This window comes from Brienomyrus brachyistius, unplaced genomic scaffold, assembly GCF_023856365.1.
Source record: "Brienomyrus brachyistius isolate T26 unplaced genomic scaffold, BBRACH_0.4 scaffold36, whole genome shotgun sequence".
In the NCBI taxonomy this organism is placed as follows: Eukaryota; Metazoa; Chordata; class Actinopteri; order Osteoglossiformes; family Mormyridae; genus Brienomyrus; species Brienomyrus brachyistius.
This window is the reverse complement of record NW_026042311.1, coordinates 40,222-64,930: the sequence shown is the minus strand read 5'-3', so window position 1 is coordinate 64,930 and position 24,709 is coordinate 40,222. Positions and strand designations below refer to the sequence as shown.

At 41.9% G+C, this 24,709-nt stretch overlaps 1 protein-coding gene across 1 annotated transcript; it reads right to left on the bottom strand.

The window, feature by feature from the left end:
- Positions 1-1,376: 1,376 nt before the first annotated feature.
- On the bottom strand, positions 1,377-5,565 carry LOC125722032 (uncharacterized). The gene is made up of 2 exons (XM_048998283.1): positions 5,159-5,565; positions 1,377-3,622 (listed from the first exon to the last, which is right to left on the bottom strand). The coding sequence occupies exons 1-2, from the start codon at positions 5,194-5,196 to the stop codon at positions 2,857-2,859; spliced, it is 804 nt and encodes a 267-aa protein (XP_048854240.1). The 5' UTR covers positions 5,197-5,565; the 3' UTR covers positions 1,377-2,856.
- Positions 5,566-24,709: the final 19,144 nt, after the last annotated feature.

The following is a 24,709-nucleotide window of genomic DNA, read 5'->3' as shown; positions in this document are numbered from 1 at the left end:
ACTTGTGCCCAGTGTTCTTGGGATAGGTTCCAGTCCCCCGGCTGGTATGATAGCCACACCACCTACCCCAGCAAAGCTCTGCAAGAAGTAGCACGGTGTGGGGAATATCATTATGAGATGAGCTTCCTGTCAGGGTCAGCTCCTGTTGTCCCAGTCTTGCATCCATAGCTTCTGGCTTTGACCTTGAATAGGATAAGTGCTACAGCCAATGGATGGATATTCCATACTTACATACACTTCACACAGTATAGTATATGAGAGTATAATTTTCACTATATATAATATGCAATATTAAGTATTAACATGGTCTATATGAGTAATTATGTAACTAATATTAAATAAATTTAAAGAATATATACCATGCAGTGTTGGCCTCCCATCTGCAGGGTAGGCCACACGAATCCCAGCCATAGTCTGTGCCTATGTGTATAGACTTTGCATGTCCTGAATATGTCACATTAGACATGGATTGATATCAGGCTTGGTACTTCATGATTAAAGCTAAATCAATAACGTAAAACATTCCCATTTAAATATTCAATTGCTTGGAAAAAGGCCTATTTACCAATTAAACCAGTAGCAATAGCACATAAATCCATTAAATACACAGATTAAGTTTAATTTGGTCTCAGATATTACAAAACCTCATGAATAATACACTGACATTAGGTCTATATATTTGTGTGTTTTTTTCCCATTAGCCTAGCCTACTTTTTGTCTCTGGGGAAAAGGATATGAATGAACTCGCATGTACGCTAAACATGACTTTATACACAAACACGGAATGTAGTGTCCAGTGTTCAAACTCATTGATTTCAGGTCATTTTCACCTGTTGAAATGATTGAAGACAACAAAAAGATCATTTAAAGCATAAATGCATTTATTTTCTAATTAGATGTCAGCAAAACATTAAACATTTGTATGTAGTAATTGCAAGAAAACAAAAAGAAAACAAAATGTACCATTTTCAGTTTCTGGTACTGTGACATAACACTGATATCAGCGCATTTAACAACAATTTTACACATGACAGGCTAAACTATTCCTTCTAAGCTAGGAATCCTAAACTCAGTACGTCCAAACAAAAGCAAAAACAGAAATACTGTCACAGGTCCAGGGCGGATTGAGAGCGACAGCGTGTCATGGAGCAAGCAGAAACAGAGAGTGGACGACTCACTCAGGGATTCAAAGGAGGAAAGGGGATAAACACTAGAGACACTAATAAAAACAAAAGCAGACCACGAGGGGTCAAAAACAAGACAAGGAACAACAGTAATCAAATAAGAAATCGGTCGGTGGGTCACAAGCTTTTTTTTTTTTTTTTTTTCCCTCCACCACCCCCCCTCTGCGGAGGACCACTTTATTGTGCCCGAGATGTTATTTCAGGTGGAGTCTAGGACCCAACCTGACACGTGTGTATAGACAAACAGGCACACACATATACAAGCATACGTTCCCACCCTCATGCAGACATAAACAAATATTTACACATTCACCCAACATTTAGACACACAGAAATGAACGCTGTACACATACTCTCACTCCCCATATATACTCTATGTGGACCCCTATTTTTCCTCTGGCGACCAGAAGATCACCCCGGACTCGCAGTAGCCGAGAAGCCCACCAGCCCAGACCCCGACCAGACGGCCAGCTCTTCCTCTCAGCCCCCAGCCCCAAATGGCGAACAGGGAACGGGGGTGTGAAAAGACCCCATGCCCCCCTTCGCCCGCTCAGATGTGGTGTTGGTGTGTGTTGTTCTAAAGTGCTTTTAAAACAGGTGAAGGGCATGGCACTAACCACCCCCTGCCCACCAACAGCTGGTGTTAGCTCGGCCTCTCCCCAGAGCCCTCAATGTCTGTGTGTGATTAAAATTGAGATGTGGGCCCTGGCACCAGAGGTAAGGCTGAATGAACAGACCGCCCTCTGGATGTCATTCTGTGTGTCCATCCCCAATGCCCTAAATGTATGTGTCATGAGAGAGTAAGTAATGAGAGTGTCTACGTTGTAGTGTATGAATGAGGTACAGGTGGTCGCGAGGGGACAGAGGAGGAATACCTACCCTGCATCCCAGCAACGCACCTACACCTCAAAGCCCTACATGTGTGGTGGTGTGATGGAGCGGGAGGAGGGAAGCATTTAGGGATGGGGAGGAAAGGAATGGGGGGGGGCAAAATACCTCCCCCCCCGGAGCCAGCTCCCCCGCTGACCCCCATAGGCACTCCCCGTTCCCCGAAATCCATCCAGGGAGGGGGGCCCAGGCCCATCCAGAACAGGGCCCAAAGCAGCAGCACCACCGGGCCCCACAGAGCCCAAGGCGCCCCACCGGACCCCACTACAAAGGAAAAGCTACCCCCGCCCCAGCATTCAGTCAACTCCCAGACTGCACAAGACAAAAGACATCCAAAGACATTGTACCTCTCTGAAAGGTAGAAACGTTTCACCGCTCGTCCAAGCAGCTTTGCATGTGCAAATGCACAACCCCTCACTCAACAGAGGTAGAGGCATTAGGCACAACCTGTCTCCAATTTAACCTGCGGCCCTCTCATCATTTGCCAAAACAAAAATAATTCCCAGGAAAAAAACAGACCCAATTCACACCTCCACCAGGTGGACCACCCTTAACGACCCACTCTATTGGAGTAGGAGGGACTGGTTACATCTACCCGCAACTCCCCCCCCCCGCCACTTTGTTTCACTCAATGAGCCCCCTTAGACTACTTACCCAGGAGGATAAATATGTGGACACTTACTACCTCCCTCAGGCTGAAGAAGCTGCTTGGATGAGCAGCGAAACGTTTCTAACTTTCAGAGACAAGTCCAGTTGCCACGAGTCAACCACCAGAGAGTATGGTCTAAGGTTGCCTGGTCCTTCTGTTCCTCTGTGGTGAAGGGTACCTTAAGGGTACCTTCACCACATTGCCATTTGATACTGACACCTTCACATTGCCTGCTTCTAAATCGCCAATGATCAGTTCTTCCAATAATAATTTGTCCACCTTAGTTTCAACAATATCCAAATTTATAGCATTCGGCTGGATTTCACTGTTTATAACTTTTACTGCCACATCCACAATTTCCAATTCAAATGCTTTTTCAAAAGCCTTTTCTCTAGTTTCCTCCACTTCAACTTCTCCAATTTGTACTTGCACAATTTCAAAATTAAATTTACTTTGATCTAAATATTCGAGATCAAACTGGCAGAGGTCTACCAGCACAGCTCCTATCTTCAGACTGTCTTGATGGTTGTCTACAGGCTTTATGGAGATTGTCCTGTTATTTATCACAAAAGCCTCCAACCCATGTACATCTATCCCCTTATCCCTCCCAAGCTGGCTAGTGGGTGGAGTTACTTGGGAGCACTCCTCTTCATCACCCCAGCAGATGATCTCTTCCCACTTGTCCCAGGCTGCCCAATAAGCATCATCCGTCCAGCTAACTGCCTTGGCAATTCGCCTTCGGGAATGTGACTCAGTGGAACTGTCAGCCTGGTCAGAAGGTGATTCTGCTGGGGAGCACAGCTCTTTCTCATCTCCCCAGTCAATCACCTCTCCCCACTTGTCCCAAGTTGCCCAGTATCTGTCGTCGCTCCAGCAAACAGCTTTCTCCATTCGTCTGATTCTGAATGAGGAAAAACAACATACAGGCAATGCAATGGAGCTGTCAGTCACTCCTGACATGTGGACTACACTTCTGCACTGACCCACACCTTCCCAATCAACAACCGCATTACTGCACAGGCAGAGCTGCTATCTTTGGTCAGCTGGCTGGCGTGAGATTCTCAATTCCAGACAAGTCTGCACATTCATCTCCATATGTGTAACAGTCTTACTACCTTGTAAATAGTCTGGAGTGTTTGCAGACTACCCCAACACTTTTGATGCAGCTAATTTTAGGTTTATAATGGAACAAAACAGATTGACTACAAGACATCTTGAGTGAGGGTTGGCAACCCTGCATATGACACTAACTAACCTGCACATAAAATTTAAATATAATCCAAACAATATACGGAATTTTACACAAACATATTTCAATATACAGTCATACCTCGGCTCACGAACTTAGTTCCTGACCTGAAAAGTGCGTGACCTCAATCAATTTCTCCCATTTCAAATATTGTAAATATGTATTATGTTCAATATGTTTAAACCTCAGAAACGCTGCATTTTCTTCAATTTTTTATATTTTTCTGTGATCAAGAATCCATCCATCCATTTTCCAAACCGCTTATCCTACTGGGTTGCCTATCCCGGAAGCAATGGGCACGAGGCAGGGAAAAATCGAGGATGGGGGGGCCAGCCCATTGCAGGGCACACTCACACACCATTCACTCACACATGCACTCCTACGGGCAATTTAGCAAGTACCCGGAGGAAAGCCCACGACGACATGGGGAGAACGCGACCAAGAATATAGACTTAAATTAAAATAACCTTACTTGTAACAAATAATGCTGTTGGCACGTCGAACTGTCGGTGCAGCGGTAAGAAAATCGGGAGAAGACTAACAATAATAGAGGATTTATAAATGGAAAAATAAGTTCACACAACACGTTATTCACCATGAACTAGGACATATCGCCGTCTTTCTCTTTAGGTCACTCTATACATACATATATACACTTTGAGCACGCGCAGTACAACTCAACACCCCCTACCGTACAATCAAATTATGACAGACTGTGCACATATAACTGAGAGCATACATTTACATTTACATGCTAACAAATGCTAAATTAAATAAAACATTAAAACTGAGCATACGCTGGTCGCTCGAAAGACGCCAAAACACGGAAAAGAACCACAAAACATCCCACCAAAAAACTAAACAATCAACATTAAAAGACTGAGTAACAGTCAAATGCAGTAATTTCGAAAATATGATTTTTTTAATTATTATTATACTGGACATTTCTTCGCGTTTCGGGTGGTTCTTTGGGGAGCTTTCATTGGACCCTTTTCGGGACGTTTGTGGGTTCGCGGCCCGAAACACGGTTCGACAACCGGTACAAAACATTTTGGAACATTTGGTTCGTAACCCGATTTATTCGTGATCAGGACAGTTCGTGGGTCGAGGTACCACTGTACATACAAAGACAGATACTAAATAATAAGATAAGTTATACGATAAAATGGGAGCAGAAATGCAACGTACCTTGCCATCTTGGTGCAGAAAAGCAAGTGAAGCCGCATCTTTCAAACCGGTAGCTTCCCACGTGCGGAGGCATCAAATGTAACCAAGCAACAACATAACTAAATAATAACATCATAATACGTATAGTTGTTATATAATAATGACAGTTTTATAAGTTTTTTATTTACTTTTAGAAGTAAATAAGAAAAAAAATTGTGTAAGAACTGCAAAGCAAGAATATAGTAGTAAGCATGAATCACACATTCAGCTCTGGATAATATCAGACAATGACTTAAAGACACGTGAAATGAACTGCACTCTTGGAGTCTGTCTCTCCCCAAAGCACTATGCACGGTAACTTGTTTAATATGGGAATTATAAAATGACACTTTGGTAACATTGCAAACTGTTGTATCGCGATACATAGCGATCAGTATGTCGAACTGTCACGCCCAGCTCGTACGATCCACATGTGTGCCATGCCCCCCTGATTGTCCACGTGTGCTTCCCCATTATACCCAGCTGTGTCCGATTATTTTCGCCCAGTCCTGTCTATTTCAGTCCATGTCTTGCTTTCGTTCCTGGTCCGTCATTGATGTTAGTTAGTCGATGTTCGTGCTTCGTCCCGTTTTAGTGCTAATAAATCCCAGTTTCCCCGTGTTCTGCCTGCCTGTTTCCTGTCCGTGCGATCGCGCTCGCAACTAGCCCGAAACCTGACATGAACAAGGTTATACATCACACAAGCTTCCCACAAGAACCTGTAATTAGACTAAGCGCGTACCACACTGGGCCCGGCTGCCTTATACGGCAACCGAGCACGATCGCATCCTGCCCCCCTCCCCAGTTCTGCCCCCCCGTTGCACTTATTCGTCCGGACGCGAGCACGTTTTGTCATCAACCTGCAACTTTTTGTGAGAAAGAAACATAAGAAGCAAAGCTGTGTACCACAGTAGGGTAGAATTCATGGTTAATTTCGTGGCTTATTTGGGGCGGTTTTGAGTATGATGACACACACAGATTTGTCAAGTATACAAAGCAGAGGTTTTTATTTATTCGTGCTGCACGTATAGGAAGATCCACACTTTATCAAATATCTCAGGCAGACTGATGCTGCGCGGGATACCGGTGCCAAAAAGGTATTGCGGTACCGCATTTTTGAAAGCTGTTCGGCATTACATTACATTACATTCCTTTAGTACTTGTACTAATTACACCATTTTCGCTTCCGCTAACTATGGGATCATGACGATGGACTCTATATAGCAAAACCACTGCCGAAACTAAGTTATACACTAAGTTAGATCTGCACCCATCATGCTATATAAAATACTAAAACGTCAGCTAGTTAAGTATGATGTCCATAGCTTCACGTCAGTGATTTATGTCAGGGATATACATTGACGTCATCAAAGTTTCATGTTTTAATAATAAATAGATAATAAAGCATAATGTGCTGCGTGGGAAGTGTTTTATATGTGATCAGGTCATCAGAGTTGTATTATGGGATGTCACTAAGACAGGTAATGCTAATACTTAAAAGTAAATAGCATAATCATACAATGATAAGAAAGAGAATAAGGCAAAAACATTTCTTGAAATTTGGCCTGAGGGTGGCGCTAGAGTGATGGATGGATTGAACCCAAATTTGGTATGAATAGTTGGAACTGACCTCTATTGATGTGCCAAATTTAAAAAAAGTTGCCAATCAGCTCTATGGGCTGCCATAGACTCCCATGGCAAAAAGCATAATAATAGTGAAAACTACTAAAAACTATAGGTATCATAATAATAATAGACTGTCATCTCTAAATTGCTTAAAGTGTGTGAGTGAGTGCATTCCCTGCAATGGACTGGCATCCCATCCAAAAGTATACCATTGTGTCCTATGCTACCTGGGATAAGCTCCAGGCCCTCGTCTCCAGGATATGCGGTACGAGGATGGATGAATAATAATCATGTTTATTTCAATTTCAATTATTGGCAAATATAAACATGTACGAAGGATAATAGCAATAAATACAGTATGCCAAAATAAATGCTAGAGGAGAATCCTGCAATTCCTGCCCCAGTCCTGGGTCTGGGGAGTTTATTCTCACTGAGATTGCATAGGATTCCTCTGGCTGCTGTTTTTCTCCCGTACACGTGAAGTGCTACTTCTTCATTGCCCACATGTGAGCCAGTATGTGAGCCCTGATCCGGGCTACCATCCCGCCCAAGGCATTTCCTCTGTATGCTGCTTCCTGCAGCCCTGCAGTGGATAAAAGGAAAGGACAATGGTTTGTTGATTTATAGCACATATATTATTATATTTTATATTGTTCAAATATACATTACTCAGTAATAACTCAGTAACTACTCAAGTACAAATGATGAACAAATACAGTAACTGTTATGATTAAGAATGAACGAACGTGGGATCAGTATATAACTAATACTTTCTGGTTAATTAATAAATTACGTAAGAGTGTACTACTTCAGGGGCGGCATGGTGGTGCTGTCTTGCACGGCTCGTACGATCCTCGTGTGTGCCACGCCCCCTGATTACCCACGTGTGCTTCCCTGATCTTGCCCAGCTGTGTCCACTTATTTTCGCCCAGTCTCGTCTATTTCAGTCCATGTCTTGCCTTAGTTTCTGGTCCGTCATTGATGTTAGTTAGTCTTAGTGCTGTCTGCTCCGTCCCGATCCCGAATAAATCCCCGTTTTCCCCGTACTCCGCCTGCTTGCCTGCTTCCTGCCCGCTTGTCAGCCTGTGCGCACTACCCGCTTTAACCAGCGAACTCTGACAGGTGCACTGGTTAGCACTGTTGCCTCACACCTCTGGGACCCGGGTTCGAGTCTCTGCCTGGGTCACATGTGTGTGGAGTTTGCATGTTCTCCCCATGTCGTCGTGGGGTTTCCCCCCACAGTCCAAAAAACATGCTGAGGCTAACTTGAGTTGCTAAATTGCCCATAGGTGTGTGTGTGAGAGTGAATGGTGTGTGTGTGCCCTGCGACAGGCTGGCCCCTCATCCTGGGTTGTTCCCTGCCTTGTGCACATTGCTTCCGGGATAGGCTCCGGACCCCCCGCGACCCAGTAGGATTGGAAGCGGTTTGGAAAATAGATGGATGGATGTACTATGACATTATTTGTGCCCCCTCAAGTAAAGTGTTGCTCCTAACTCATCTGGTCTTTTTATATGTTGTTAAAACATACTGAATTAATCCCTGCAAGAAATGCTTTGAGTGGGTTAGAGAGAAAATGCAGGAGACTGAATCCAGGACCTCAGCTATATCTTTTTTAAGTGTTTACCTGTAAACAGTCAAGACTTAACTATATGGGCTCATACTAAAATTAAAAATTCATGGCAAAGTGTTACTCCATTTTGAACAATATGAGCAGAGTATGCACAACCTTTTTATGTGAGACACAGCTATATGTACTATATATTTGTGCTTCCCCTAGACTTCCTGAGACCTTAAATAGTGTGACATTTGCAATAGCGAAAAAGATGACTTTTCATGTTTTCACTTGAAATCATGTGGAAAGATCACATCTCCACGCACAAAGCTCTTTCATATTTCCTGAGAGCCATATTTCATATTTGCTGGCGAGCTGTCTCAAAATTTTATCAGTTCTATTCCAGCCCCCTATAATGCCTCTGCAAAGACTGAAAAAGATCCATCAAACGGTTATTGAATTATGGTCTTAGCAGGGTCAAGCATCAAAACTGCTGCTTTTTTCATTATCACTATGTGGCGCTGCTTCCATTTTGGGACTGTTTCAAAATTAAATCAGTTCTAGTTCCTCACCAATACCTGTACAAAGTTTGAAAAGGATTCGTCGAACGGTTTTTGAGTTATTGGCTTGCATGCCAAAGTATCTGCAGCGACAGGGGAACAGTGCTAAAACCAAAAGTATTCCCTGAAGGCCAGGGAATACCATCCATCCATCCATTTTCTAAACCGCTTATCCTACTGGGTCGCGGGGGGTCCGGAGCCTATCCCGGAATCAATGGGCACGAGGCAGGGAACAACCCAGGATGGGGGGCCAGCCCATCACAGGGCACACTCACACACCATTCACGCACACATGCACTCCTACGGGCAATTTAGCAACTCCAATTAGCCTGAAGGCCAGGGAATACAACAAAGGTAATTTATGCTTACAGATCTGAAATCAGCAGATCACATTTATGTACCATCATGTATGTTAAGTTCTTGTTGCTGTTAAGCGGAGAACTACTACACGGTAGAGAAGTATCCAGGCTGAAAAATATCTTCTGGAATTTTACTGAGGTCAGCATGTTATTGGCCCCAAAGTGGCATTCCCATATCAGTTGAAATATGCAATTGTCTGCATGCATAAACTTGCCTCTTACGCCATACTCCATGCTAGGAAATAGCTATGAAAAGATTGTCCTCGTACTCACCTCAATCTGGGAATACTATTGTTGTTAAATAGCTATGCATAAGATTACATTTGCCATGGCTGAGACTGAATCACTTTCAATCACTACATGATGGTTATTACTCAAACACCTTATTCAGCTCACCAGCCAATTGCCAGGTTTAGTAGGTGTATTTGACAGGTCCTTGCAAACTGGTTCTCCAGGACTGGAATTGGGGAAGCCTGATATATAACATTATATACTGTACAGGTCCTTCTCAAAAAATTAGCATATTGTGGAAAAGTTCATTATTTTCTGTAATGTACTGATAAACATTAGACTTTCATATATTTTAGATTCATTACACACAACTGAAGTAGTTCAAACCTTTTATTGTTTTAATAATGATGATTTCGGCAAACAGCTCATGAAAAAGTGCTCCAAAATCTCCTGATAGCTAGCTGCATTGACCCTGCCCTTGATAAAACACAGTGGACCAACACCAGCAGCTGACATGGCACCCCAGACCATCACTGACTGTGGGTACTTGATTTCCGAATGACATGCAAAATTTGCTTTCATCCGAAAAAAGTACTTTGGACCACTGAGCAACAGTCCAGTGCTGCTTCTCTGTAGCCCAGGTCAGGCGCTTCTGTCATTTGGAAATCAAAATTTTGGAGCACTTCATGCTTCCATCTGCTGAAAAGCTTTATGGAGATGAAGATTTCATTTTTCAGCACGACCTGGCACCTGCTCACAGTGCCAAAACCACTGGTAAATGGTTTACTGACCATGGTATTACTGTGCTCAATTGGCCTGCCAACTCTCCTGACCTGAACCCCATAGAGAATCTGTGGGATATTGTGAAGAGAAAGTTGAGAGACGCAAGACCCAACACTCTGGATGAGCTTAAGGCCGCTATTGAAGCATCCTGGACCTCCATAACACCTCAGCAGTGCCACAGGCTGATTGCCTCCATGCCACGCCGCATTGAAGTAGTCATTTCTGCAAAAGGATTCCCGACCAAGTATTGAGTGCATAACTGAACATAATTATTTGAAGGTTGACTTTTTTGGTATTAAAAACACTTTTCTTTTATTGGTCGGATGAAATATGCTAATTTTTTGAGATTTTGGGTTTTCATGAGCTGTATGCTAAAATCATCAATATTAAAACAATAAAAGGCTTGAACTACTTCAGTTGTGTGTAATGAATCTAAAATATATGAAAGTCTAATGTTTATCAGTACATTACAGAAAATAATGAACTTTTTCACAATATGCTAATGTTTTGAGAAGGACCTGTATAACCCCCCCACAGCCAGATGCCACTGTAACCAAATAATCAATGTTATTCACTTCACATGTTATGGCTGATCAGTGTATAACCTCTGTATCTCAGTTACGTTTCAGACTGTTTTGCTACATTGTGCAGATTAATATACTGTGTTTATAATACATTTAAAAATTTCCCAAAATTCAGCACATTGTCAGTTTCACTGGCCAACACACTGATCATTGTAACATCATCAAGTTCTTTAGCCAAATTAGGTGTGCTGGGCAATGGGAAACCTGACACTGCAGTACAGTGAATTATGCAGCTGCACTGGGAACATGTAAAAACACATTTTACCTCCAAGGGCCACTGTTCTCCCACCTTTTTTCAGCAGTCTTACACGTCTGTAAACACATAAAATATGTTTGCACATATACTGTACTGATCCTGGGAGGATTAAGATGGCAAAAATATCAATTGGGCTGGTGACTGCACAATATTTTAGAAGCTAAATTATGAAATGTATGACTATATATATTACACAATGATAAGGTATAAATACAGATAAGCTACATACCGTTGGAGTGAAGCTGAAGTCCTTCTCTCTTCTAGACAATGGAATCAGTAGAAATTAAGTTTTGCCACGACATGAGAAGCCAGGAAAGTGAAGCAGAACATGAACAGGAACATTATTCAGCCTTGGCTGACTAGGTCTGTATTCCGGACATTACATTCATGATTTAATTTGACTGCAGGGGGCTTGAATAATTTTAACTTGCTTGCAGGTTCCCTATGTACAGTATGTATTACCTTTCCTGACCTTCGGAGGTCCTCCCTCCTGTTTCGGAGCATTTTTAAGGCTTTTTTCAGAATTTCCTGCTCTTTGCCGACGAGGCTGCAGGGCAACTCTGCTGTGACCTTGAAATTGCATTAAATATTCTGTTAAAACACTTTATTTGGTGTTTTACCTTGTGAATTGAAATTTTAAGCGCTCATTGTGCTTTATGTGGTAAAAAGGTAAAATAGAGAAATTAAACTATTTGATTAGAGACATTGATTCTAAACAATTTTATGAGGCACAAACTTTGCTTATGACAGGGTTCCAGTCAATTTCCGCTCCCTTGCAGGCAGTGGTCCACATTTTTGATGCACCCAGGGATGACCTTATAACAGCCTGGTGGAGATGTGTAGAAAAAAGAAAGATATTGTCACGATCACCGTGGAAAGTGGGCCATCGAGCGGGCTGGCGAGCGAGCGGGCAAAAAGAAGGCAGGCAGGTAGAAGGACCAGGCGGGAAGGCAGAATATGGGGCAAACTAGGGGTTTATTCGGGGTAAGGGCAGGACGGAACACAGGCATCGACAAACATCAATGACAGACCAGGGACACAGGCAAGACTTGGACTTAAGTACACAAGACTGGGCGAAAATAATCACACACAGCTGAGTATAATCAGGGAAGCACACGTGGATAATCAGGGGGCGTGGCACACAAGAGGATCGTACGAGCCGGGCGTGACAGATATCAGTTTTGCACCAAAAACGTTAGAATAGAGAGGAGTGCAGGTGGACATAGAATGAGCAGAATGAATGGTAGCAGTATTTCTGATGTGATAACCACTTATTCTGCTGATTCTACTTCCACCTGCACTGTCTGTGTTCTAACAGCTCTGTCCACTTTAGTTTCTATTTCCAGGACTGTGTGATACTTACACTGAATCTCTTTTGTTCAGGTGTTGCCGCTGATTTCCCTGCTTATTTTTTAGGAAGTCTTCTGCTTCCACTCCAGACTGATTGAGGGAAAGATCATGAAACTAAATATGATATATTCAGTAAGCATGAACTGACAGCAGTATGTCTGTGAAACCACAAAAAACACAGAGCTTGCTATCAAACAGACAGTTTACTTGCCTTTAGTTTTAAAATGGAAATTAGGGATTTCCTCAGTCTGAGGTTTTTGGGGAACAAAAGGTAAACATCTTGTTCCCCAATGTCCACAAAATCATCCCCTGTCACACCTTGTTCTTCATGGTAAAACACAGAGAAAATAGATTAATCCACATAACTGTAACTATAAAACCCAAAATATTATGGCCACACAGAGGTTGAAAAAATAACAATGATTATGAATAAATTAATAATAAAACACCATAATATAATTAAGGCACGCAGAGTGAGCACATAGCAGGCATAGCAAGAGTAAGTAAGGCGGACAAAGGGGCAACTGAGAAGACTGCATCAGCAAATTTAGCATATTTACCAAAAACACAACACTGATAGGAGTTATCAATCTAGCATTACCATATACAGTACAGTACTGTGCAAAAGTCTTAGGCAGTCCAAAGAAATGTTTAAAGCTGTTTATCTGGGTAGCAAGTGCACTTTGGCTTAGAACAAAAAATACAATTTAATATTAGAATGTGTGCAAATTAAGAGTAACACAATAAAAACTAGTAATAATTTCTTATGTTTTCTAAAAAGTTACTGATATCTAGTTGGATGGCTAGATGAACACCGCTTCAGTTCCCAAACTTCTCCTCAGGGGCACCTCAGTCGTTCCATGATTTTGTTAAATTTCCCCAACAGCTCAATTAAATAATTAGATATATTGGTTTAAAAAGTCAGTGAGAGATTGACTAGCTGTATGAGGTGTGTTAGTGGTCAAGTCAAAAAATACATGGCTGCACTGGACGGTCGCTGCAAATACTAGGATGATTTTAGCAGAGGTTCTGAAATGGCGAAGCTGACACACTTTGACAGGCATCATATCATAGTTTTACACCAACACGAGGATAATCTAAACATCATTTTCTTTGCCTGCCTAAGACTTTTGCACAGTACTGTATATATATATTTAGGTCCTCAATCATGGCCTTACAATGGCTGAGGCTGGTCGGCCGAATGATGGGAGAACAACCATGTCCTCAACCATTCAAACATTTCATAGAGCCAGCAGGTATGTAATCCAACAATGTGCCCTGTACTGTAATATTGTCCTCTTACTGCAATGCTTCATATTACAGTATCCATTTGCATTTTATATTACTCAGTGAGTTTTACTTTATACAGTTACATACTGGATGTATACTGTAGCACACATGTCGCGTCACTCATGGTCACACACACAGATTAACCTCCCCCCAAACCACAGGCAATATGCCAGGACAAGCAGTGTAGTACAATCTTTTATTAAACATGCAAAAGCAAACCCACTACTTAACACACAGGGGGGGAAACAGAATATCTAACACCACGAAGGGGGGGGGGGGGGGGGGGACATGCCCTACATACACACCTTTCCCTCTGAATACACCCCCATGGAATTAGCACTTCAATCTCCCAAATTCCTGTGAATATGTTACTGCGATTGAGCATGTACATGAGCGACTGACTACAGACCAATACAATCCAAATCCAAAACACACATGGTAAATGTGCTTTTATGAGATGTGCTTTTATGGATACTTTTATGAGAACTGAAAGCGCTTTACAGTTCATGCCTCACATTCACCCATCCACACACCGGGGGCGGAGGCTGCCATGCAAGGCGCCAACCTGCACGCCGGGAGCAATTTGGGGTTCAGTGTCTTGCTCAAGGACAATTTGATGGGGTCAGGAGAAACCAGGACTCGAACCTGCAACTCTCCGGTTGCTAAACGATAGCACTACCTCCTGCGCCACCATCTTCCCCAAATGTAAGGAGAAGGAGGTTCCTCGGAGCTCCGAGATGTGTTTGGCTATAATAAATCTCAAATATAGCTATATGACATAGTTTTTCATAACACCAGCATTTATTTTTTAGGTTTGTCGAACTCCGTCAAAACAGTTGAATTAGAACGAGCCCATTATGTAACTGGAACCCCTCCCACATGTAAACACAGTGACGCGCTACAGCGTTGGTTTGTTGTCTGAGGCTATGATACTGACCACAAACACATTCTCAGATTTCACTGTACCAATCACAGCATATCCAGGCAGAATAATGATAGCAAAAAACATTCAGCATTAGATTCTAAAACCGTCTGTAATGTCTGTGTTTATCCAGTGGACCATAAACTAAAATATGCTTTTCTATTTCAGATTCTTTCAGATGTTTTAAAATAATAAATAAAAAAATCATAATAATTAAACCATGCATTACTGACTATCAGACAACTTCAACAAGTTACCAAATGGATGCAAAATCAAAGATATTCCTTTGCGCCTGGCACTAACCATGTATTCCTTCACAGTACTAAGCCATAGAAAGGTCCCCAATGAAACCCCTGCATTCCTGCATCGCAGATACTCTACTGTGCAAAATTATTTGTAACACAAATGTCTAAACTGGCATGAGAGAGAGATTCAGCTCTTGTGAAGATTGGCATGTGAAACTGGAACAGGCACTGGATAAATTCAGTACACATAAAGACAGGCAGTGCCACAGATTAACACTGATGACATGGATTGAGAAGATCAATCCTGTTAATATTCAACCTTCAGATGAGCTGGAAAGAGCAGCAGCAAGTGAGGAAAAATCTTCTGAAGTTAAGTACTTGGCACGGCAAGGCCTGGCTTTTCGAGGTGTTGGTAAGGAGAGTGGGAATTTCAAGCAGCTTCTAATGCAAACAGCAGAGGGCGATGCAGAGCTGACCATGTGGCTGAAAGGTCACTTTGATTTCACCAGTGCTGTTTAACTGTAATGCCTGTTCCTGGGTTGTCCTCAGTCCTTGTTATTGGTTATGATTCTCACTGTCCTGTTAGTCCTCAGTGTCTTGTTAGCTGTGTATTTAAGTGCTTGTTCTGCTTCTGTTCTTTGATGCTTCATTATAGCTGTATGTTGTATGTATGTATATAGTTCTCTAGTTGTGTTTATTCCATCATTTAGTTCATTCCTGGTCATTTGCTGTTTATTTTGGATCCATCCTGATCCTTTTGGTTTTGATGTGTGTGTTGTAATAAACCCTATTTTCCACCCGTGTCATGCACTGCCGCAACCAGAAGAGGGCAGAAGATATGGCACAAAAACAAAGGAAGAAGCCTAACTTTAAAAAGAACAAAAAACATCAAGACTCATCCAGCATGGGGTGGTGGGTTAACAAATAACACAAACAATCAAAGAATAAGCAAACAAATGAGAGAAAAGATGCAGAGATGACTGAGAAGCAGGGGATGACTGGAGAAGAGACGACAGGACCAGAAGACAGGAGGGATACAGGGAGAGCGGAGAAGACAGTATAACTGAAGAATGGGAGAAGAGGAGAGACCGCAGAGGAAGGAGAACATAGATGACTGGAGGGGAGGGAATATAGGAGCAACAGAGAGAAGGAGGAAGGGCTGCGGAGGAGAAGACAGGATAAGAGGGGAAAATGTGAGCAGAGAAGGACAAACACCCCCACTGCCCAGCAAAGTGCACTTGTAAGTAAACCACAATTTCAGCCTTGGGCTCAATATCTGGACTTGTCTCTGTGTAGCGATGCATAGAATCCCTGACACTGGTTATGACTGTACTGTATTAGTCCTAAACCTGCCATTATAGTGTAAGGAGAAAAGATTTTTTTTAAATAAATAATTTTACAAAAAGGTAGAGCGATGTAGCCCCCGGAGAAGTCCCCCCCCCCCCCCCCCAAAGCCCTGTTTGTTCCCTTCTAGCTACCAGATGAAACTCACAATGCACCCCCATGCCACCTAACTTCTCTTCCACATGATGCACCTTATTTACCCTTTGAATCCTGTCTATTATTGAGCTTTTTTCTATCCATTTGATTATACGCTTATTACACTGTATGTACATTAGTCAGCCACATATGCTGTATGGCTTTGTTTTCCGGACAGTCTGGGCTACTCAGATATGTCATAATTCGATGTGTAAATGCTGACAGTCTTGATATCATCCTTCTTATCAGGAAAAACTACTTCTGCATATAGATATTTCTCATTTTTTAGTCTCATCTAATATAAAAATTGGCAGGCAGTACAAATATAATCTTATAAATGCTGAGATTAGAGTATCTGCGATGCAGGAATGCAGGGGTTTCATTGGGGACCTTTCTATGGCTTAGTACTGTGAACTAATACATGGTTAGTGCCAGGCGCAAATGAATATCTTTGATTTTGCATCCATTTGGTAACTTGTTGAAGTTGTCTGATAGTCAGTAATACATGGTTTAATTATTATGATTGTTTATTTATTACTTTATAACATCTAAAAGAATCTTAAATAGAAAAGCTTATTTTAGTTTATGGTCCACTGGATAAACACAGACATTACAGACGGTTTTAGAGTCTAATGCTGAATGTTGTTTGCTGTCATTTTTCTGTCCTCAGTGCTCTTCCTCTGGCAGGACTGGGGATGAGAGAGTCCAGTTGTTTGATGCAGTGGGTCGCTCTCACTGGATGGTCTAATTTAGAAGCCAATCATTTATGTCTGTTATTACAGTCAGTGACGCTAAAAGGTGAGCTTCAGTGAACAGTGTGTGGCAGCTGCAGGAACAGAGGCACTCAGGCAAACCCAAGTGCAGAATATTACCCCCGAATGGCAGCTTTTTATCAGCAACAGGGAGACCTGGGATGGGGGAAGGGTGGGGGGGGGGGTGCTGAAGGGCTGTTTGCTCTGGTGGGTCCAGGCCAGTCACTGGCAACGTCAGCACTGGTGATTTGACAGGTCGCTGCTGCCTGTATTTTGTCTGAAATTTTGTGGTTTCCTTTCTATAGGCTGTCAGGCTGTAGAGTCACAGAGAGGCTGTTCTTCCCTGACTTCAGCTCTGAAGTCAAACCTCAGAAAGCTGAATCTGAGCTACAATCACCCAGGAGACTCAGGAGTGAAGCTGCTCTCTGCTGTACTGGAGGATCCCAGCTGTAAACTGGAGAAGCTGAAATGAGTAGAGAATGAATATTTTATGTCGGTTTCAGTCAAGTTTATTTGTATAGCACATCTTCATACAAGAAGGTCATTCAAAGTGCTTTCCAGAAAAGATGATAAAAAATAAAATGCTTAATGCACAAAGTAAAATCGTAGGACTAAATATGACAATAAAAAATTAAATTAAAAAAACATGAAACATTTAAGGAGAGATATTAAAAGTGACAAATTGCCAGTCCCATCAGACTGCCATCGGTCATCGACCTGCGGCCCAGGGTGCTCCGGTCACAGGAGCACTTATGTTCCACCATGCTGTTCGTTATGGACACACTGTGGGCAGCACAGGGATTCAGATCGGCCAGGCCGTTCCTCCCAATCACACCCTTCCAGGTTTCACTGTCGCTACGCACATCAGCGTTAATGTCTCCCAGCAGGACAATGCAGTCCCCACGGGGGGCACCTCCCAGCCCCCCTCCCAGGTCTCCAAGCAGTCCAGGTACTCTGAGCTGGTGTTCGGTGCATACGCATAAACAGTCAGACCCCCTCCCCCAACTCGAAGGGGAAGGGAGGTAACCCTCTCGCTCACTGGGGTGAACTCCAACGTTCTGGCACTGAATTGGGGGGCTATTAGCTTATTTCACAGAGGTCACCATTTTCAAAATGAAAACGAGGCTGAGGTGGGATGAATTCCACAAAATTCGTTGATGCTAGTGTGGTTGTGAACCAGGATGTACATCTTATCAAAGACGAGAATGTGATCAAGGTTTGTCTTTCCCTTGATTTCCTTGTAACCGGGACACTTAGAAGCTAAGTTCAAATTTAGAAAACACACTTTTGCAGAATCATGGATTTACAGTAGTGAGGATGTTTCATATAACCAAGCTGCCTCCTGCTATAATTCCTCACAGTGGTGCTGAAGATTTTTATTTTCTATGTGAAAACCCATGATCCATTTGAGGTGAAGTACCTGACTCTGCTTGGACCTAAAATATATTCATACCCCTTTGATTAACTCTGTAATGTACTATATATGTTTAGTAATATGTATCCAGCATTTTCAGCCTATCTCAGGATAATAGTGCTTGTTGTCTCAGAAAATTGTAAACTCAGAAAATAAATCAAGCTTGTTAATGACTAACGTTAGTTATTCACGCTGCAAAGAATATTTTGATGTTTGCTGATTAGCTAGTAGATTGACATTTAGGCTACGCCTGTCAAAATCCTTTACTTACCTTTAATATCAGTAATGTTCTCTATTCAGTCGCTGTATCCTTTTAACAGAACTGCTCTTGATATTCAACATCCCTCCTCAGCCCATTTTTCAGCATCGTTTATGGTAAAATGGATACCCTCACTCAGGCGTTACCCACTGATCTTACACCAAACTGTCATGGTTAGCACTGTGTTGGTTAGCAGCTAATAGACAAAGAAAAGTGATGGTTGTGTTGCAATTTTAAATATAAATATTTAACAAAATATAATGTTCGTCAAAACTGAGGTGAGTGTTAATGTGCCACTTAAAAGCTGTACAATAAATTCATTGTTTAAAGGAATCTCTTCTGTGATGAATGTAACGGCTCACTGTGATGTAATATACAGTGCACCAATGCAAAAAGTGGTTTTTAATTATTAAATTATTCTAATGTTGCACAGTCAAAAGAGCAGTTCAGGATACATTTCACTGCATGTTGTACCTGTATAACTATGCATGTGACAAATAAATAATCTTGAATCTTAAAAGTCTTTCATTTTCCTAAAGGTGAACCGGTGTGAACTCACAGAGGAATGCTGTGAGGCGCTGGCTTCAGCTCTCAGATCAAACCACTCACATCTGAGAGAGCTGGACCTGAGTGACAATGACCTGCAGGATTCAGGAGTGAAGCTGCTCTCTGCTGGACTGAGTATTCCACACTGTAAATTGGAGATACTGAGGTCAGTATTACTGCTTATTCCACACTGTAAACTGGAGAAACTGAGGCCAGTATTACTGAGTATTCCTTCCACGTAGTAAACTATTTATTGAAAGGAAACACATTGTCAATAGGAAAGTAGTTACATTTACTTAAAAGTAATAATTGTATTGGTGATCTTATTTATCAGAGTGTTTTTGTCTGTCTCTCTGCAGGCTGTAGAGTCACAGAAGAAGGCTGTTCTTCCCTGGCTTCAGCTCTAAGGTCAAACCCCTCACACCTGAGAGAGCTGGACCTGAGCTACAATCACCCAGGAGACTCAGGAGTGAAGCTGCTCTTATGGAATATTATTTAGCACTATATAACGTAGAATACAAGTATTATGATATTATTAAAATGTATGCCAAATATCCATGATGTAATCATTACAATGTAAACATTATAATGTAATCAACACAATGTAATTGTAAGAGGATCACTTTTCCCCAATGATGCAGGTTTATAACTCGGCTAAACTGGGCACCAGGCATAAGAAACAGCTCACAACAGAAGTCTAGCAATAAGCCTTTATTACCAGGATTCCATAATTCAGTGTCGCTGCCTCAATAAGTGAATGGAGCACCCAGGCAACACAGCAACCCCCCACACAATGACCTCAGCACAGCAATCTCTAAAACATTTGGGAAAACACTTCACACTCAGCTAAAACACCCGGCTAAAGTTCACACGTGTACAATAAAAAGGCCTGGGCAGCTCACATCAACACAAGGGCCATGAACACCAAAATCACATGTGGTTCCTCCTAAACAACACAAATACACAAGGAAAAAAATCAATTTATATCAAACAATATTATTTAAAGTAACTAGTCGGGGGAAGACAGCCCAATCCCCCGAAAACAAAACCCACAACAGGAACCATAATCCAACTCCTAGAAGGAACCACAAACCTTTCCTGTGGCACCTGGAATCCACGCCGCTGCCACCAATCGCGGACCGGCGTCATTAGCTTCCCAACTCTGCGCACCCCAATAACTCGCCGTATGTCCAACAATGCAGTAATTTTCCCCCAGCGCACGCGCTTCCGCATCTGGCAGCTGCAGCATGGACTCCAAGCACCACCGAGCATATGGGGCCCCCCTTCTTACTCCTTCGCTGACAATTTATGTTGTTCCTCCTTTCCCCTCACAGGTGTTTCCTATTAACCCTTATCACCATCACAATCCCCACCTACACATGCACCCATCCAAGCACACACTAAGATTTTATATGCTTGTATAGTTGTGTTACTTTCTGCACGCTATAATTTTGTTTATTCCTTTCTGAATCTATCACTCCTTTTTTTTCTTTTTCCTGTCTTTTTTTTCTCTTTTTCCTTCTTTTTTCCCCCTCCTAATATGTCCCTCCACTACGGCCAGCTCACCCAATGCAATGTTTTTACATGTGTTAAAAGTGAAATAAATAAATAAAATTAAAATAAAAAGAAATAGATCAACATGAGGGGTCTATACAGAGTTTATAGATCCCCTCATGGTAAAGCAAGCATGTTTGGCACAGCAGTGCATTCAGACCATGATTCTGCTAAAGCTGCCGGACAGGACAAGGGGAAAAAAATAACATTTCTAGAGCCTCTTGATATGGGAAGTCAGAAACGTCAGGCCTATTTATTGAGATCCGCATGCAAGTTACAAGATGGTCTCCTGGCAGCCTATTGCGGATGTTTGGCTCGAGCTGAAAATATATTAACTGTTAGGCTTTAAAAACGATTGCTGATAGCATAAAATGGTGATAGTTTAAAGCAGAAAATTCCATTGTGAAACGTCTTTATCACCCTTTAAAAAACGCAGATATTTTTCTCTGCTTTTCAGGTGGCTGACGCTACATATTTTCTGATCATTATTATTAATTTCCCTTTGGCATAAATGCATTATTTTTTAATTGAACTGGGATTTTAGTTCCTTCACCTTTCTCTTTCTAGCTCGCTTTTCGGAGGGAAGTTAATGCCGTAGTTTTTATGAGCAGTCCGAAAATGCCGCTTCACATTTCCCTTCTTCGGAATAGCAATGGTAGACTGACAGATGAAACAAACGCACTTCGAATATGACCTTGTGGGGAAAAAATACTCCTCCTTTCATTCCGTATGGAAGTGGTAGGTTATTGGCTTCGTACTTGGTCCTGCTCCCCCATTCAGTTTTATACCCTCTCTTGAGTTTAGTAGAAATAAATTGGAGGCGACTCGGTTGCTTACTGGAGTTTTGCAGCAGCTGGCGCGGTTGATCGCGTCACCCTTCCTCTATTTTTTATGTCATGCGATCTGCTCAGTCTTTGCGATCGACCAGTAGATCGCGATCGATGTATTGGGCACCTCTGGTATAGAGAGAAAAAGCTTTTGTGCAAATAAGATAAATAACAAAAGGCTATTTAATTTGTTTATTAAAATGACAATGATATAGAGCTCTTCTATAGTAAAGGTAACCTTACAGTAAATGACTTCTGCTGTGATCTGACGCTATATAGAAAATGTAATAAAATAAGATTAACTTGACCTTCTGCGGGGGGGCACCCTAATATAATGATAGGGGAAACACTGCTGTCTGTCTGCCATAAAATAAATAAAAGGGGGAATTGGAATTGCATATGACTATGGAGAGAATGGTTGGCTATGGTGAAAAAGGTGTGGAAATTTTTACTAATTCACATAAGGGACAGCATAAAGGGTTGTTTAATTCAGTATCAGAGGAATTCATATATTTGTGTGATTATGATAATCACACTATTATAACTTGATTGTACATCTCTTGAATTGAACTAATTACAGTGTCATGTATAACACTGCACTTTTTAATACATTGTTTGGCAGAACAGACTGCAAAACTGTAGTCTCAATGGAAAGCTGGATGAAATTCCTAGGGTGGCGTAGTCAGCTGTCCACTGAGTCTACAGTTTTGTAGTTCGGTCTGTCACAGTCTGGCGCAGTTGGCAGGATCATCGTCCTGAGAGCAGAGACGCGTGTTCAGTGTGAATGACTCTTCAGTTGTTTTTCTATTTTTAATTACTTTTTTATTCCTATCCATGTCTTTTTTTCCTTTTGTATGCTCATTATTTAGCCAGTACAGCTGTTTTTATTGTAGTTGAAAACAACAGTGAGTGCCAGTCACTGGCAAATCCCTTGGTTCCCGGTTCCACTCCATCTGTCCTCTGGTGGTCCCCTTGAGCTGTGGACCCCTTTCCAGTGTTCTGCAGCCTGATCCTCCTGAGCCGCACGGAAGCGGAAGTTGGCAAAGTGAGATGCGGCAGTAGGCCTATGCATGCAATTGACTGGAGTATGGAGAGTAAAGCCTTTCGTTTTCTTTAATAAAAGTTGTCCGTGTATTTTCTCATATGCGAGAACATCACAACTGCCACTGCACTTGTTGATGTGTAAGTGTGCCCTATTCAAACAATAAAGAGAAACTACATGCAGCACTGAAAAACTATTCCACGGCCAAAAAAAAATGTAAACATTCTTTCTATATCAGAAGCTAGTCTCTGACTGAAATTTCTATAAATCTTTATATAAACTGATAGCAATTAACCTAAGAGTGCATGCTTGGATTATAGTATCTGCATGTACTGTGGAACTAAAAAGAATCATAATCAACATATATAATTACGTAAATGAAAAACAAATACGTTGCATTTTCCTTAATAGTTTTGCACGTTGCCATAATTTATATTTAATTTAAAGTATGAAGCACCCAAGCAAAGTTTATGTTGAAATAATACTCAAGATTCTTAAGTCTTAGCTCTGGCACAGTGGTGGATCTAGAAAATTTTACATGGGGTGGCAAGAGATTTTAACAGAGTGGCATGGAGGTTCAGTGAGAAACCGACTATCATTCAGAATCGTGGAGCTCAGGAACATACTTACACTGAAAAAGTGACAATTTATCTAAGCATTTGGACTCTCATGGTTAAAACAATGCTAATTGTACTTTTCATTATCACTGACCAGTTGTTTTTCTTTGTTGTGCTGTGCAGCAGAATGTTTCACAAACATATCCAAATTAAGAGCCTTTGCACGCTGTCTGTCAGTTTGCACACACACACACACACACGAACAGTCAAATGCATTCATACCTGTATATATATATATATATATATATATATATATATATATATATATATATATATATATATATAATCAGGAGTGATACTTTCACCACAAAATGTCACCCATGTGCACTGTGTCTTCGAGTAGTGAACCAGTTTTCAATATAATGGTTAAAAAGGTTCAAACCTTCAGTGCCTCGTACCATCTCTACCAGTGTTTTTTTCAACAGGGAAAATACAACTTTTATGCTGGCCTTAGAAGCACAACTTCAAAGAATAGCTGCCATGCTTCTGCCTAGCATGGCAGAGGGAGTAAAATGGTATGGGACTGCTTTGGTGCTGGTAAGGTGGGTGATTTACACAGAGTACAAGGTGCAATGAACCTGCAAGGTTGCCGCTCTGTTTTACAACTCATGCCACCCCCTGTGGTCAGCACTTCTATCAAGCAGCAAGGCTGATTCAAAGCTCACTGGTGAAAGATGAGGAATCCAGAGAACTGTCCTGCTTGACTGGCCTACAGAATCATCACATCTCCAGCCTATCAAGCTCATGTGAGACCAGCTTCACCATGAGGTCAGAGAAAATACCAAGCCAGTCCCACCTCTGGGAATAGCAGGATTGAAATTTCCCCTAATATTGTCATAAACGGACAGCTCTAATGGCAAAGGACTGCAAAGCTGTAATTGCTGCAAATATAGTTTTCATACAGTTTGATTAATTGAAAATGAAGATGAAACTTATTGCAATATTTATTATATCACAAAGCAGAAGGCAGCTGGGAAAAGTAAAAAAGAATCACCCCAGATGGGACTTAAAACCACGATATCCAGCTCAGAAAGTCAGGGCCGTGGGCGTTTGGCCAGTGGGGCAACCGGCAGACCTGAGCTTATGACCGGGACACTTGACTCACAATGGAAGCTCAGCAAATTATAAGCAAGCCTGCAAAAGTGACATGAATGGATCTGTGTAATCTATGGTAAAATGCATGTTGGGGCCGAGACACTAACACTCACAGTCCAGGAGAAGATGACATCCATCACTGGATCTCAGTCAAATGCGCTCATCGAGTTTCCGCTATGCCTTTGGCAT

Excerpts from the sequence above, each read along its gene's own strand:
- LOC125722032 (XM_048998283.1), bottom strand. The coding sequence starts at position 5,196 with ATGCGGCTTCACTTGCTTTTCTGCACCAAGATGGCAAG. Across the intron at positions 3,623-5,158 it reads TTCTGCACCAAGATGGCAAG|AATCAGACGAATGGAGAAAG; the intron begins GTACGTTGCATT and ends TTCCTCATTCAG.